Source organism: Heptranchias perlo, chromosome 15 (assembly GCF_035084215.1).
Source record: "Heptranchias perlo isolate sHepPer1 chromosome 15, sHepPer1.hap1, whole genome shotgun sequence".
Taxonomy (NCBI): domain Eukaryota; kingdom Metazoa; phylum Chordata; class Chondrichthyes; order Hexanchiformes; family Hexanchidae; genus Heptranchias; species Heptranchias perlo.
Genome location: NC_090339.1, coordinates 36,201,482 through 36,218,801, shown reverse-complemented (window position 1 = coordinate 36,218,801; position 17,320 = coordinate 36,201,482). Strand labels below are relative to the sequence as shown.

General features: G+C 44.9%; 1 protein-coding gene across 2 annotated transcripts in view; it reads right to left on the bottom strand.

Moving 5' to 3' along the window:
* The window catches only part of gdpd2 (glycerophosphodiester phosphodiesterase domain containing 2), an 84,950-nt gene that overhangs the window by 25,210 nt on the left and 42,420 nt on the right, over positions 1-17,320 (bottom strand). For both annotated transcript variants that reach the window (XM_067997062.1, XM_067997063.1), the window contains exons 7-11: positions 10,888-10,981; positions 9,754-9,899; positions 7,311-7,393; positions 5,459-5,609; positions 2,716-2,940 (exon numbers count right to left, since the gene is read on the bottom strand). In XM_067997062.1, coding sequence (XP_067853163.1) covers positions 2,716-2,940; positions 5,459-5,609; positions 7,311-7,393; positions 9,754-9,899; positions 10,888-10,981 — 699 coding nt within the window. The remainder of the gene's footprint in view (positions 1-2,715; positions 2,941-5,458; positions 5,610-7,310; positions 7,394-9,753; positions 9,900-10,887; positions 10,982-17,320) is intronic.

Below are 17,320 nucleotides of genomic sequence, written 5' to 3'. Positions count from 1 at the left end.
AAAAATATGGGACTCTAACCACTATTCTGTGCAAAACCTACTTACAAGCAAGCTAACTGGTCCTAAATTTCTCTATTACAGGCTGTATTCATTCATATCTAAGCCTGGAACCAAGTCTCCCTGACTGATTCAGTCTCCGTCTGATTCATTGTGACTCTCCAGACAGCAGGAGAGAGGGTGAGTGAGAGACAGAGAAACTAGGACAGTCCTCTGACACCCTCCCCCCTACCCGCCCCCAACTCCCTCAACTCTATGTGTTGAAAATTTTCCTACTGAGCTGCCAAACTTATCAAAAATAATAACAAAAAATGCTGGAGAAGCTCAGCAAGTCAGGCAGCATGTGTGAAGAAAGAAACAGAGTTAACGTTTCAGATCAAAGACCTTTTGTCAGAACTGGAAGATGTTAAAAGAATTAAAGTTTTTAAGCAAGTACAGAGCCAAGGAAAGGGCGGGGAGGGGAGGATTGGTTGACAGCATAATTTCATCAACTTTGCTTCCAATTTCCACCCTTCCCTCACCTTCACGAGGTCAATCTCCGACTCTTCCCTTCCCTTCCTCAACTTCTCTATCTCCATTTCTGGGGATAGGATGTCAACCAATATCAATTATAAGCCCACCGACTCCCACAGCTACCTTGATTACACTTCCTCCCTCCCTACTTCCTGTAAGGACTCTATTCCCTACTCCCAGTTTCTCTGCCTCCATCGCATCTGTTCAGACGATGCCACCTTCCACATCAGTGCTTCCGATATGTCTTCCTTTTTCCTCAATTGACGATTCCCCTCCACTGTAGTCGACAGGGCCCCTCGACCGTGTCCATCCTATTTCCCGCACTTCTGCCCTCACCCCTTCCCTACCCTCCCAGAACCATGATAGGGTCCCCCTTGTCTCACCTTCCACCCCACCAGCCTCCACATTGAACATATCATCCTCCGCCATTTCCGCCACCTCCAGCGCGGCCCCACCACCAAACACATGTTCCCCTCCCCTCCCTTTTCAGCATTCCGAAGGGACCGCTCCCTCCGCAACACCCTGGTCCACTCTTCCATCACTCCCAACATCCTCCTCACGGCACTTTCCCGTGCTAGCGCAGGAGATGCAACACCTGCTCCTTCACCTCCTCCATTCCCACCTTCCAGGGCCCCAAACACTCCTTCCAGGTGAAACAGCATTTTATTTGTACTTCCTTCAATTTAGTATACTGTATTTGCTGCTCACAATGTGGCCTCCTCTACATTGGAGAGACCAAAGGCAGACTGAGCGATCGCTTTGCTGAACACCTTCGCTCAGTCCGCAAGCGTGACCCTGACCTGCTGGTCGCCTGCCATTTTAATTCCTCGTCCCACTCCCACTCTGACCTCTCTATCCTCGGCCTCTTACAATGTTCCAATGAAGCTCAAGGTAAGCTCGAGGAACAGCACCTCATCTTTTGTTTAGGCACTTTACAACCTTCCGGACTCAACACTGATTTCAATAACTTCAGATCGTAATCACTGCTCCGATTTTTTTGGACAGCAAGTGCTGGTAATGGTTGTGCTGCTGCCATTTACAGCCACTCTTAACCAATCTTTTGTTTCTTAACTCGTTCCATTACCACCTTCCTTGCCTTGCACCATCATCCCTTTTGTTATTTATTCTCTCTTGCCTGCTACCCTATCACAGACCTTTCCTTTCGTTCTTTCCTCCCCTCCTCTCCCTACCCCCTTTCCATGGCTCTGTACTTGCTTAAAAACTTTAACTCTTTTAACATCTTACAGTGCTGACGAAAGGTCTTCGACCTGAAATGTTAACTCTGTTTCTTTCTCCACAGATGCTGCCTCACTTGCTGAGTATTTCAGGCATTTTCTGTTTTTATTTCAGATTTCCAGTATCCACAGTATTTTGCTTTTGCCAAACTTATCACCTTGAATGAAGTGTTTCTCCCCTTTGGTGTGGGTGTTTGCGGCACCTGTATGTCTGGTTCCGCCAAGTTCCCTGCTGGGCACAGTGAATAAAAACCATCCTTTCACAATGGCAAGAAATACCTAAAACTAGATCTTGATGATGTGGAGATGCCGGTGATGGACTGGGGTTGACAATTGTAAACAATTTTACAACACCAAGTTATAGTCCAGCAATTTTATTTTAAATTCACAAGCTTTCGGAGGCTTCCTCCTTCGTCAGGTGAACGATGTGAAAATGAAATCCTCGAAATGAAATCGCATTTATAATTCACAGAACAATGCTTGGTGAGTACAGACAGTTTTTTCAACTGCCCGTTGCCAAGGCAATCAGTGTGCAGACAGACAGGTGTTACCTGCCAGGTCTCACAGAATATATCTTGATGGCCTATATTGTCTCAAAACTAATGTAACATGCTAGAGTAAACAGTCTGTGATGGCTGACCTGTCTGGTATACCACTCTAGGAACTTTTCTATCACCAGGATATGAATTGCTATGGCATTCTGTCAATGACTTCCCATTGTTTCTTAATTAACATCCTAAATGGCTGCAAATGTTCAGTTAAAAAATGTTGTATTCTGGGAGTTAACTCTTTGTAAGCTGAATTAGCTATTTTAGCAATTTTGTAAAACGAATTAAAACAAAATCCTATTCAGGCCAAGATGTTATAGAGAACCATGACAGAGCATTATAGAAATTATGATCTTCTAATGAACAGATTTTCTAAATTCCAGTTGTCTGTCATCTTTGAAATGGAGACTCAATTTCCTTACCAGATTGTGAGCAATCGAGGAATTCAGGATGGTGTCCACAATAACTTTGTGCGAAGTGTTGTGGTATGGATGAAATCTGTCGGTTGGAGGTCGCAAGTCAAATATCACTGATTTGTTAGTTCTTCTTGCAAGAGCCAGCAGCTGAGCCAAGGAAAAAACACGCTGAGTGGCAGCTTTAGTTTGTGATTCTACCGATAGCGACCTCACTGTGTTATAGGGATCTTTCTATGAGGGAGTGGAAATCAGAAAAAAGAGACACACAAAGTCAGGCCGACGGACAGAAATATGTTATTGTAACCATATACGCAAACCAGCATATTCTGTTCAGTTGAGTCAAGTAGCATAGGAAGTTGTAGAAGTTTTGATGTTTTGAGCTGAAAATATTACAGTAATCAATTTTTCAGTCACAAGGACAATGAAAACACCTATTGCTTGCATTTAATGTTTTTCACCTAATTTTTTGTGACTTTTGTGCCCATTGAAGTGAGAAATTTTGCAGCTGACAAATAAATATTTTCTCATTTCAGACACTCTGTCAGTATTAAGCACTCCAAAGGTAGATACAGCATAGGTTAGATGCAAAGTAAAATTCCCTCAACACTATCCCATCCAGTGCTCCCAGATATAGCATAGTTAGATGCTCTAAATTTTCCCCATGGGCTAGAAATTGGGTCGTGTAGTGCCATTTGTGTAGGCGCAACGTGGCCTCTTAAGGTCCCAAAATTGGCATCCAGAATGCGCCGGAAGCCATCTTGGTAAAGGGGCTCGCGCAGACGCAGATAATGAATGCCAGCAGCATGTAAATTATGGAGAATATGCATTGGATCATTGTGCAATGCTGATTTAAAGGTACCATTTTGGGACTCAATGCTCCAGCCAATGCACTGTCTTAATTACGACCACCTGAACATGTCATAGACAGCCTGGAGGACCCCCCCCCCCCCACCAGCGCTATTTAAAGAGACCATGCAGGATTTACAGGTTAGTTGCTGGATTAGTGCTTCTGGCTGCTGATGCATTTGTACCTATTTTTGGAGGTCTTCTACTACGACTAGGGAACATAGCCTAACATTTAGAGACAGGACTTGCAGGAGTGAATTTAGGAAACGCTTCTACACGCAAAGGGTGGTAAAAGTTTGGAACGCTCTTGTGCAAACGGCAGTTGATGCTAGCTCAATTATGAATTTTAAATCTGAGATTGATAGATTTTTGTTAACCAAGGGTATTAAGGGATATGGGGCTACGGCGGGTATATGGAGTTAGGTCACAGATCAACCATTATCTTACTGAATGGCAGAACAGGCTCGAGGGGCTAAATGCCATTGCCACTTGCCTGCCTCCTGTTATGCGCCACCTTCTCCTGCAAGAAAGCAGGACGTGTGTCAGTGAGGGTCCTGCAGGATGTTTGAGTGATGTGCCTGTCATGGTTGAATAGCTGCCAGTGTGTGTGACCTGTGAGTTGTAGGTGTGCGACTTGCAACATTGGTAGTGTGTGAGGGTGAGATAAAGCATCTGATTGGAAGAGTTGAGTGCTGATTGAAAGAGTTTGTTGGTATGTGGGTGATGGGGGGTGTAGTGCTTGGAGCAGTGGATGCGGCTAGTGGTGCAGTTGGTAGGAGATGCCACATGACAGTTGACCTCGCTCATCTTGTTTCAAAGCATTGTACTTCATCCTGCACTGCATCCATGTTCATGGTGCTATGCGCCTGGCACTGACTTCATCCCCTACTGCCTCCCACTGCCTCTTGAGCATATGTCTAGAGGGCCTCTTGCCCCCCCACTGTGGATACAGGATGCCCCTCCTTCTGTCCACCTCTTGCACCAAGGCCTCTAGTGCACCAGCAGAGAACCTTCATGCACACTTTCTCAAAGCCGTGGTACAAACTCAGATCAGCAGATTGGTGAGGTTTGATATGCAGATTGGAGGATGTGGGATTTAGCAGTGCGCAATGTTTTTATTCAATGTTTTAACATAACTCATCAGTTTGTGTACATAGGGACCTGCATCTGTGTTTTACATGTGTGATGTCTGATCTCCATGCGGACCCGTATCTTATATTCTGCACATAAGAGGCGCAGGCTCTCTTGAAGAGGTGCAGGCTGCCTTTAAGAGGTACGAGCAACTCTTGCGATATCTGGGCCCCCCCCTGCTGGTGAGAAATGAGAAGCTGGTGAGAACAACGCAGACAGGCCTGGCTGCTGCGCTACAATCAGGTCTCACGTGCTGCCTGCATCAGAACCACTGGGCGCGGTTAATCACGCACCACGATGACCGTGCCCGGATTCAGGGGTTAACCAATTTAACCCCCAATATATCTTAGTCCCTACCTCAGAACAGCAACTCTAACTGCTCCAGTATGACATTTCCATTTTCCTTACCAGCTATCCTGTGGCTTTTCTGGTAGAGATTGCCATATAGTGCCAAGTTAGGGGAGCTTTATATTGTGGACCTATGCCTATTAGGAACTGGACTGAAGCTGCCCTGAATTAATTTAATGAAAGATCTTACAACCTGTTGAGAGAGGAGACTTTAATCCTATCATTCTCAGCTGGATTCAAATTTAGGGACCTAGAGGTGCAAGGTTAGTGTCTAACCCACTTGCTACATGCAGTTCCCTAAGCTTATTTATTCTCTCATTTGCATCCTGTGAGCTCATTGGTTTCGGGCTTCACAAGAGTTTAATAAAGACAGTGCTTTGGTGTTAAAGAGAAAAATAAACACAAAAACCTGTCACATCTTCACCTCCAGAAACCACTTTCCTGCATTGAGCTGCTGAATCTCCGTCCATGTAAAACTTGAGGTATTATATTTAACTTTCTTAGGAAACACCTCTGCTATGTTTGTTGTCCTTTCGAATGTGGGGTCATGCATTAGAAATGGGACTCCGTCAGAACTAGGAAAAAACAAAATGTAAGTCTTGTCAATCTAGTTATTATCCTTTAACAAATTATCAGACTCCCTCACCCCCCCAATGTTGTTGTTCATTACTATACTGCAGGCGCATTTCAGTTATACGTTTAGCTATTAAGATATTCCCTTTAAGGTCTGTGGTCTAAACAAGCAAACCTAGGTTAATGTAAACTCAAAATCAAGTAAAGGGCAATCGTAGTTGCTTGTAAATTTCTGGTTCCATGTCAGAAGAAGGCTGGCCTTGATGGAGCCACCTTTGTAGCTGAATAAAAGTGATTGTTTAACCACGCCAGGTGACCCTGCCTCAAATGCTGCGGAGAGGGCAGTGGTGGTGCAACAGAGGTCCCCACACCACTGAGGAGGCAGAAGTTGGACTAGCACCCCACTGCACAAAAAGGGGGCACACAATACCTGAAAGGCCAAAGAAGATAAAAGCAAAAAAATCTCTAAAATTTTTCGACCAGACATCAAAACATCTCTGCTTCAGTGACTATACTCTTTCAAGCTGTTGGGATGTTTCCTGGGCCCAGAACAGGACCTACACTTGCTCTCTGCAGCAGAGGTTCAACTGGACCTACCAGGTGTGTGCTAATCTGAATTCCTGGGCTAGTCTAAGAACACCCCCAGACACCCCTCTCCAAAGTTGTTCCTTGACACAATAGGGGTAGGCCTAAGACACACCTGCCTGCTCCCTGAGCAAAATTTGGACAGGAAGATGTAAGGGGCAGAAAGCTGGTGGGTCCAGGGTTCCCCATAAGTTGTTTCTCACCTCACTAATATCCTTCTGCAGGTCTACTCCTCCTCCCCAATTGGAACTTTTAGCCTCTTATTCCAGTATTAAGTTTCTTAGTTTAGTGAGAAACCATGATGATGGCCGAAAGGATTTTCAAAAAATATTTGGAGTAATTTCATTGTGTTTCCTTCACTTTTTCTAACTGATGGCTTTTGCTAACTGCTCATTGATTGTTTCCACACGTCCTTAGTAATTTTTCATTGAAAGTTTATCTGCCATTATTTTGATTGATGATTTGTTGCTCTTTCATGAATTTGAAATTTGAGCCAAACAGGTGGAAACATGACACAGAAATTTGCAAGTGTAATGCCCAAAGCTTGCCCCTGAAGTGTGAAAGACAAAATTTTGGACTTGGAATATTCTCCACCCAGATCCCAGTAATGGGCAGATTCAACCTCCAGGCATTGGCACAAAAACTGTGCCATGGTGTATGGGTTTCCACAGTAGGGGGGGGGACTCGAGTGCATCTGCTAGAAATATGTCCTTGTGCAAACCGCCAGAAATATGTCCTTGTGCAAACTTCCACACCGCCTGAGGAAGGGGAAAGCCCCCGAAAGCTTGTGGGATTAAAAATAAAATCGTTGGACTATAACTTGGTGTTGTAAAATTGTTTACAACTGCTAGAAATATAGCTGGGATGCAACACTAATGACGCCTGACATTGCATGGGGAATTTTGTCCCACACTAACCTTCCCTCTCACTAGCATGAAAATGACAGGTTGAGTAACTTGCTCAATGGTAGAGGACAGGGTGGGGAGGGGGAGTGGGCGGCAGAGTGTTTGCACAAGGACTATGTAATGAAAATTAGAAAAGAATGAGAATTTTGATTAAAATCTCTGAGATAACTCCAAGACATTCATTGGTTAAAAAAATGTCTGACTGTCACATACCTGATCCGCACATCAGTTTCGAATGTAGATGCCCCACATTTCACAGTCTCCTCAAAAGACATCATGGTGTTCTCTGGAGCCAACTGAAAAAATATGTAGAACAGTCACCATCTGATATGCCCCATACCCAGTGTCAGCATTAAACACTCCCAAATCAGGTACAACATGAGTTAGATGAAGAATAAGTCTGCCTCTACACTATTTCATCAAAGCTCTTCCTACACTGTCTCATTAAGCACTCTCAGGTCACATACAGCATGGGTTAGATAGAGAATAAAATTCCCTCTGCACTACCCCATCAAGCACGCTCAGTCAAATAAAGCACAAGTTAGGTGCAGAGTAAAACTCCCTCTATACCACCTCATTAATCACCCCCAGATCATAGACAGCCTGAGGCAGGTGCAGGGTAAAGCTTTCTCTACACAATCTTTTACTGCTTCAGTGTATGTTTTGGTTTCCCACATCAAAGATCACTTTAAAGAGCTGTCAGGTAGACTGCAAGAAGTTCCCTTCATTTCCTTTGTCCAACCAGCCCAAACTGTGCAAAAACAATGGTGGGATATTAACTCTACCCGCCCAGCGGAAACCAAGCAGGTTGAGGTGAAAATGCCCTGGGTTACTTAAACGCCAGAAAGCCACCTGGAACCTGGTGTTTCTGATTTTAATGAACACTTCGGGACAGGCAACTAAGCGGCCCACCCAAAGCTGGCGGGGTTCTAATTCACATATGCTAATTGGGGTCCAATGATGTAATTGGGCCTCGACCGCGATTTTAACTTTGGCCTGAGCGGGGAAGCAGCTGTGCTTAAACGCCAGGTGAAGGTCAGCGTGAAGAGGATCGGGAAGGTGAAGAGGTAAGTATTTCACTTTTCTTTGGGGGGCCAGAAACAGCAGGAGTGCTCCTCCAGACTGTACAAGTAAAGTTTAAGCCTCTCCTGCCCCAGACATCCCCCCGTCCCCCCTCCCCTACTGCAAGACCGCCCGAAACCGTCTTCTCCACATTTATCCGAGTACCGCTGGCAACCAACGGTCGCCTGATTTTCTGGAAGCCGGCAGCCGCTTCCTACCCACTTCATGGACATGGACCAATATCCTGTTAAACTCCGATTAAAATCACCGAGGCCTCATATTGCCACTGGCGGGTGGAAAACTAACTGAAACCACCAGTTAAAATTCCCCCCAATGAGTTGCTAAGAGATATAACAAAACCATCAATTTACCTTTAGTAACAGGGACCCCAGCTGAAGGGAACAGATCTCCATTAGAGCACCTGTTTTATATGGGTGCCTAGCGTATTAGATGCTGTTCAGGTTTAGGGAACACATAATGGGAACCTCCCGTGCTTCCGCATCATGTTCACATGCATGGAGTAGGCTTCAAGCGGAGCTCCATTATGCAAGGTAATTATGCATAGAATTCTATGTAAGGTAACCAAAGTAGCATAGGGCAGATAAAATAGCATCAGACAGGACTTTTGTCTTACCTTTGGTCAGCTGTTTGCATATTTCCAAAGATTGTCCCTTGGTCACCAACTGTGGCTTGGGCATTTTGAAATTCTTTTAAATTCCACACAAGTCCGACCACTGGTAATATGAAGCCTACCTCTCTTACTGCATTTGCTATCCGTGTCCCACCAATTTACTGATCTCCACCTACCCCTCTCAGCCCAATGAATGCTTCCCCTGTGTAACTAGTATCACTTGTATAAACCAAGATTATTATTCCAAAGTACACTAAGAAAATAGAGTAGAGGAAATGGAAATCACTGAAAAGTATTTTTTAGGAAATATCAGGAAAAACATCTTTACTCAGAGTATCATAGTAGTATAGTGCAATACAAGTTTGAAATAATATACCAAATAACGTAGTAGAGCCAAAAACACTGGGGTTATTCAAAGTACAATTCGATGCTATGATGGGAGAGTTAATGTACTAAAGTGATGAGCTTCAATGGACTGAGTAGCCTTTCTCAGAAGAACATAAGAAATAGGAGTAGGAGTAGGCCATTTGGCCCCTTGAGCTGCTCCGCCATTCAATAAGATCATGGCTGATCTTCTACCTCAACTCCAATTTCCCGCCCTATCCCCATATCCCTTGATTCCCTTAGTGTCCAAAAATCTATCGATCTCAGTCTTGAATATACTCAACGACTGAGCATCCACAGCCCTCTGGGATAGAGAATTCCAAAGACTCATCCCTGACTTTTTGATGTTCTACTTATATTTTTATATTTTGAAGATGGGAAGAGAAAAATTAAAAGCCAAGTCACCTTGGGCCATCCTGCACATCAAATTGTGACAAGCTAGAGAGAGGGATTGGTAGAGGTCTGAGGGCAACTTCTTCTACATGCCCTGTCAGCTCAGAACTGCTATGTGGAATGGCGAAAGTGAAAAAAATGTGGGGATTCCATTATTATATACCGCACCAGATGTCAGATACTTACCATGGGTGCTCCACGGTGCCCCATCATTGCTGGTCTTGGCCCCAGATTTTTCTTTTCAATAATACAAGGAGAGGAGATTGCAAGAGGAATGAAATAAAGAATTGTCACCACTCCGAGATAGAACATGAGCATGACAATCTGGAAAACTAAAAACAAAAATTTAAAGTGGTGATATAGCTCCCATTATAGAAATGCTGGCACCGTAACTGTATCCATTCCAGCAAACTGACTCTAATCATTCCAGCAAACTGACTCTAACTCTAATCATTATAGCAGGTGCGTACTGTAACTAACCATTGCAGGACTTTGCCTTTGTTATTTCCATTACAGGACTGTGGCATCAGAACCATTACAGATCTTTGGTATTGTAACTCCAACCATTACAGAACTTTGGAATCATCAGGAAAATTTTCTGACTTTGTATTGTTGGAGGGAAGCCACACCCGCAAGGAGCGCAAATGGGAAATTCAAGCATGTGCAGTACACGTTTTTCCAACCATTAATTTAAATGGGGAGTGGTAGCAGTCCCACCTCTGAGTTAAAGGGTGAAGGATTCAAGCCCCACTCCAGACAGCCCCGCGAGCGGAGACCGCAATGCCGGCTTTGAATGCTTGGTTGAGGTCCAGTGTGTTTACTTGTATCCAATAAGTGTGGGTGGCTCTCCCTCTTCCCCACCCCACCCCATTGTAAGGTTACATGAGGCTGTGCAGCCTTGGTTGCAACCCAACTAGGAGAAGGTACTTCGAAGATAAAAACCGTGAGGAAGGCGCAAGAAACCCTCAGCTACTCTTCCCTAGTCGGCTCAAGGATCTTATGTGAGACTTGAATTAGGACATACTCTAATGGAAGAACACAAAGGATGGACATATTTTAATGATTGAAGAATCACATGCAGCATGCACCTGAACTTCTGATATGCACTTCCCAAATGGCAAGGCTCCCTGTCAGCAGTGCAAAGTTGGAAAATACCCAGATAACTCTAACCATCACAGGAAATTTGGCAGCATAACTCCTTCCATTACAGTAATTTTAGATTGTAACTTCTCATTTTAGAACTTTGACTCAAATACAGCTACTTGCAGTTATTTTGCAGTGTCAGTTTGTCCCATTCTACTGTGTATATCTGTTACTCACCTCTTCTCTTAGATTGGAAAAATTGAGCAGCGACAAACCAAGCCACAATGGTCACACTGACAACTGCAGCAATGTGGAGGAAAGGAGCTGTTACCTGCACAAACAGAATACATTTTAAAAATTCCAGAAATAAGACCCTTAACCCAAAGCAAAAGCCAATGAACTTGGTCTTCAGCATCACAAATAGAGCAGTGGTAGTAACATCCATGATTCAATCTGTAATCTCAGGTTACATAGAAATATGTTGAAATTATAACATGGAAACAGGGCATTGAGCCCAACCAGTCTGTGTTTGTGTTTATTCTACACACATGCAGTAGACTTAATCCTATGTCCCCTTCCTGTTCCTATATCTCTTCATCACCCTTTCCTTCAATCACCTATCTAACATTCTTCAATATTGACATGGTGTTTGCTTCAACCGCTAACTCTGTTAGTGCATTCCACAGCCTCAAAACTGGCACAAAAACCACTCCACCACTAATGTGGTGGGATTCCCAATGGATGGGATCAGCTAGCTCTACAAGTCAACAATTAGTTGAGTTAAATATTTAGAAAATATGTGGGGAGGTGTGCTTGAAGAGAGCATGGGTTGGCAGAATTGGTGGTATGGTGTTGTGGCTGTATCTCTGACCCATGCTGTCTTTGAGCGTGAGCTCGCCACTGGAAATGCAGATTTATTGAATTTACCCTGTTTCTCAAACAACAACAACAACTTGCATTTATATAGTGTCTTTAATGTAGAAAAACATCTCAAGGTGCTTAAAAAAAAATGGACAACAAGCCAAAGGAGATAGTAAATGCGGTGAATAAAAGCTTGGTCAAAAGGTGTATTTTAAGGAGGATCTAAAAGGAGAGGGAGATGGAGAGGCAGAGGGGTTTAGGGAGAGAATTCCAGAGCATAAGGCCTATGTGGCTGAAGACACAACCACCAATGGTGAGGCAATGGGAGGTAGGGATGCTCAAGAGATTTTTGGGATGGAGGAGGTTGCAGAGGCAGGGAAAATGTGGCTTCTCCAAGATAGATGTCGGGAAAAAAGTCTGACAACACAATGGCAATGGAGGGGTTGAGACAGATGGTGGAGCGTTAGTAGTGGATGTCGTCAGCGTACATATTAAAGTTGATCCCATGTCTGCAGAAGATGTTCTCAAGGAGCAACATGTAGATGAGGAAGTGGAGGTGGCCAAGGATAGATCCTTGGGGGACTTTGGAGGTAATAGTGTGGGGGCGGGAAGAGAAGCCATTGTTGGAGAAGCTCTGGCTATGATCGGATAAAGAGTGGACCTAATTGAGGGCAGTCCCACTGAGCATCGGAGGAGGGTGGTGTGGTCAACCATGCCCAATGATGCAGAGAGACCAACGAGGATGAGGATTGTCACAGTCAGAGGAAATGTCATTTGTGACTTGGGCTAGGGCTGTTTCAGTGTGTGGCAGGGACATTAAGCACAATTTCATCACTTGAGCTTAACCACATAACATAAACATCCAGAAGGGCAGAATTTCCTCTTATAGTGCTTAGGCATCGAGTATCACCTAGACAGAGTGCATAGAGCAAAATCAGGTGGGGAGGATCGCAAACCTTTGACGGTACACAGCTGATTTTCCATGAGAGGCATGAAATTCTTCCTGCCTGATTTTTCACTGTGCTCTCAGCCCAGGTGATCCTTTACACTCAAACACCACAAGCGCAGAATCTGCCCTACACAGTTTTATTTACCTTTTCTGTACGCATCCCACCCTTATTACAACTTGTAACGGACTCTGTACAATAGGCAAAGAGCAGGGGTTTGGGAACCTGCAGGAAACCTGTGGCTAAATGGGAAAGGTACTTCATGGACAGTAGAGGGAGTCTTTCAGAAGGTTAAGGAGTGTGGTAAGCCTGTTAAGATCCATGCCCTAATTTTATGAGAATGACAAAAAAGAGTTTGAGCTGGAGCGTGACAAATCACAGCTTTTATGGGCATTTATTTGCACAGTAAGGGAGGAATCTTTTTTCTAATTTTGCTCATGGCATTTTGTGATAGGAGTCCCTCCCTCTAATTTGATTGATTACAGGCACATGAAATGCTTGTCCAGAGACCTTTGCCTGTAGCACACGTGGCTGGGGAACATAAAATCCAGTGAGGTAGCATTTCTTTAAGGGCTGCAGCTTGCCATTAAAGGGTAAGTTGTCGTGCTGACAGAAAAGTGGACTTATTGTTCACAATGGCACAGTGGAGACAAGATACTGAAGAGTTGGAGGTGCTGCTGCAGGAGGTGCACCAAAGGAGGTGGCTCTATTTGAAGGTGAAGGCCACTCTCCAGTAAAAGCACGGTGCCAGTTGCATGGTGGGAAGCCACCGACTGAGTCAATTAAACCACCCTGGTCTCTCATGTCTAGCTGTAAATGAGGGAAAGGTTTGCTGGTATTAGGAGGAAGTCAGTGGTAAATCTTCTCCTCACTCTTGTACACATTCCTTCTTCATTAAGCATGGCATAAACCGAAATTGGAAACTCTCGCACCCTCTGGGAGGTGCCATTCTTGTCACAAAATGCCGCAAAGCCCACCCCACAAGTTGCCACGCACCAGCTCAAACCAATTCCTTTTTGCACACACAATATCATTGTGCCAAAGCTGGATGGCACACTTTTCCTGCAATTGAGTTTGCAGCCAGTGAAAGCTAATAAAAGCTCAGGCTGCAGTGCTGCTCCGAGAGTGGGGTCACCAGCATGGATGCAGAAGTTAGTACTTTTCTTTCAAATTCCATTCCCTCAATCTTTCTCATCATTCCAAAAATGAGGACACCATGACCTACTGCATTATGAAGGCATCCTGGATGTTTCCAGGAACCCCAACCACACCGTGAAAGTTCTGTGCCCAGTCCAGTTGATGCCTCCGTTCCACATGGAAAGTGTTAAAGATGTCATTCCTTGCTTGCGAATGGAACTGAACACTGTGCAATCATCAGCGAACATCCCCATTTCTGACCTTATGATGGAGGGAAGCTCATTGATGAAGCAGCTGAAGATGGTTGGGCCTAGGACACTGCCCTGAGGAACTCTGCAGCAATGTCCTGGGGCTGAAATGATTGGCCTCCAACAACCATTATCATCTTCCTTTGTGCTAGGTATGACTCCAGCCACTGGTGAGTTTTCCCCCTGATTCCCATCGACTTCAATTTTACGAGGGCTCCTTGGTGCCACATTCAGTCAAATGCTGCCTTGATGTCAAGGGCAGTCACTCTCACCTCCCCTCTGGAATTCAGCTCTTTTGTCCATGTTTGGACCAACGCTGTAATGAGGTCTGGAGCCGAGTGATCCTGGCGGAACCCAAACTGAGCATCGGTGAGCAGGTTATTGGTGAGTAAGTGCCGCCTGATAACACTGTCGATGACACCTTCCATCACTTTGCTGATGATTGAGAGTAGGCTGATGGGGCGGTAATTGGCCGGATTGGAATTGTCCTGCTTTTTGTGGACAGGACATATCTGGGCAATTTTCCACATTGTCGGGTAGATGCCAGTGTTGTAGCTGTACTGGAACAGTTTGGCTAGAGGCGTGGCTAGTTCTGCAGCACAAGTCTTCAGCACTACAGTTCCATTCGCAGCCCCTCAGATAATGAAGCAGTCCAATCCCACATGCAGCCAGACCTGGACAACATCCAGGCTTGGGCTGATAAGTGGCAAGTAACATTCGCGCCAGACTAGCGCCAGGCAATGACCATCTCCAACAAGAGAGAGTCTAACCACCTCCCCTTGACATTCAACGGTATTACCATCGCCGAATCCCCCACAATCAATATCCTGGCGGTCACCATTGACCAGAAACTTAACTGGACCAGCCACATAAATAATGTGGCTACAAGAGCAGGTCAGAGGCTGGGTATTCTGCGGCGAGTGATTCATCTCCTGACTCCCCAAAGCCTTTCTACCATCTACAAGGCACAAGTCAGGAGTGTGATGGAATACTCTCCACTTGCCTGGATGAGTGCAGCTCCAACAACACTCAAGAAGCTCAACACCATCCAGGACAAAGCAGCCCGCTTGATTGGCACCCCATCCACCACCCTAAACATTCACTCCCTTCACCACCGACGCACAGTGGCTGCAGTGTGTACCATCCACAGGATACACTGCAGCAACTCGCCAAGGCTTCTTCGACAGCACCTCCTAAACCTGCGACCTCTACCACCTAGAAGGACAAATGCAGCAGGCACATGGGAACAACACCACCTGCACGTTTCCCTCCAAGTCACACACCATCCCGACTTGGAAATATATCGTCGTTCCTTCATCATCGCTGGGTCAAAATCCTGGAACTCCCTTCCTAACAGCACTGTGGGAGAACCTTCACCACACGGACTGCAGTGGTTCAAGAAGGTGGCTCACCACCACCTTCTCAAGAGCAAGTAGGGATGGGCAATAAATGCTGGCCTTGCCAGCGATGCCCACATCCCATGAACGAATAAAAAAAAATTCCTTGCTTGATACATATGTGCAATGCAGACTGATGTGGCAGGTGTCCTCTTGGACAGCTTGAATGGATCTGGTAGCATGAACGTTTCATGCTGTAGAAACCTTCATTTCTACAGGAAGAGCCATCCCTGATCAAGATGTTATTTGCAGGACATCCTTAAACAATTCTGTCACAGCTTGTGTTGTGAAGCAGGAATAGTAAAGACTGTGGAGGGGTATATAAATGTGAGTCCTGAGATAGAGATCGGTGGGGTCATAATGCCTCAGGTATCACTGTACCTGTACTTTCTGGCCCCTCATATACTCTTCCTTATCTCAATCTTGCAGTGCATTCAGAAATTGCATCACATTATATGGTGGAATGTAATTAAAGCAGCAATCAAGAATAGAACAGAATCATAGAATCATAGAAGTTTACAACATGGAAACAGGCCCTTCGGCCCAACATGTCCATGTCGCCCAGTTTAGTCCCAATTGCCTGCACTTGGCCCATATCCCTCTATACCCATCTTACCCATATAACTGTCCAAATGCTTTTTAAAAGAAAAAATTGTACCCGCCTCTACTACTGCCTCTGGCAGCTCGTTCCAGACACTCACCACCCTTTGAGTGAAAAAATTGCCCCTCTGGACCCTTTTGTATCTCTCCCCTCTCACCTTAAATCTATGTCCCCTCGTTATAGACTCCCCTACCTTTGGGAAAAGATTTTGACTATCGACCTTATCTATGCCCCTCATTATTTTATAGACTTCTATAAGATCACCCCTAAACCTCCTACTCTCCAGGGAAAAAAGTCCCAGTCTATCTAACCTCTCCCTATAAGTCAAACCATCAAGTCGCGGTAGCATCCTAGTAAATCTTTTCTGCACTCTTTCTAGTTTAATAATATCCTTTCTATAACAGGGTGACCAGAACTGTACACAGTATTCCAAGTGTGGCCTTACTAATGTCTTGTACAACTTCAAAAGACATCCCAACTCCTGTATTCAATGTTCTGACCAATGAAACCAAGCATGCCGAATGCCTATCCACCTGTGACTCCACTTTCAAGGAGCTATGAACCTGTATTCCTAGATCTCTTTGTTCTATAACTCTCCCCAACGCCCTACCATTAACGGAGTAGGTCCTGGCCCGATTCGATCTACCAAAATGCATCACCTCACATTTATCTAAATTAAACTCCATCTGCTATTCATCGGCCCACCTGCCCAATTTATCAAGATCCCGTTGCAATCCTAGATAACCTTCTTCACTGTCCACAATGCCACCAATCTTAGTGTCATCTGCAAACTTACTAACCATGCCTCCTAAATTCTCATCCAAATCATTAATATAAATAACAAATAACAGCAGACCCAGCACCGATCCCTGAGGCACACCGCTGGTCACAGGCCTCCAGTCTGAAAAACAACCCTCTACAACCACCCTCTGTCTTCTGTTGTCAAGCCAATTTTGTATCCAATTGGCTACCTCACCTTGGATCCTGTGAGATTTAACCTTATGTAACAACCTACCATGCGGTACCTTGTCAAAGGCTTTGCTAAAGTCCATGTAGACCACGTCTACTGCACAGCCCTCATCTATCTTCTTGGTTACCCCTTCAAAAAACTCAATCAAATTCGTGAGACATGATTTTCCTCTCACAAAATCATGCTGACTGTTCCTAATCAGTCCCTGCCTCTCCAAATGCCTGTAGATTCTATCTCTCAGAATACCCTCTAACAACTTACCCACTACAGATGTCAGGCTCACCGGTCTGTAGTTCCCAGGCTTTTCCCTGCCGCCCTTCTTAAACAAAGGCACAACATTTGCTACCCTCCAATCTTCAGGCACCTCACCTGTAGCTGTCGATGATTCAAATATCTCTGCTAGGGGACCCGCAATTTCCTCCCTAACCTCCCATAACGTCCTGGGATACATTTCATCAGGTCCCGGAGATTTATCTACCTTGATGCGCGTTAAGACTTCCAGCACCTCC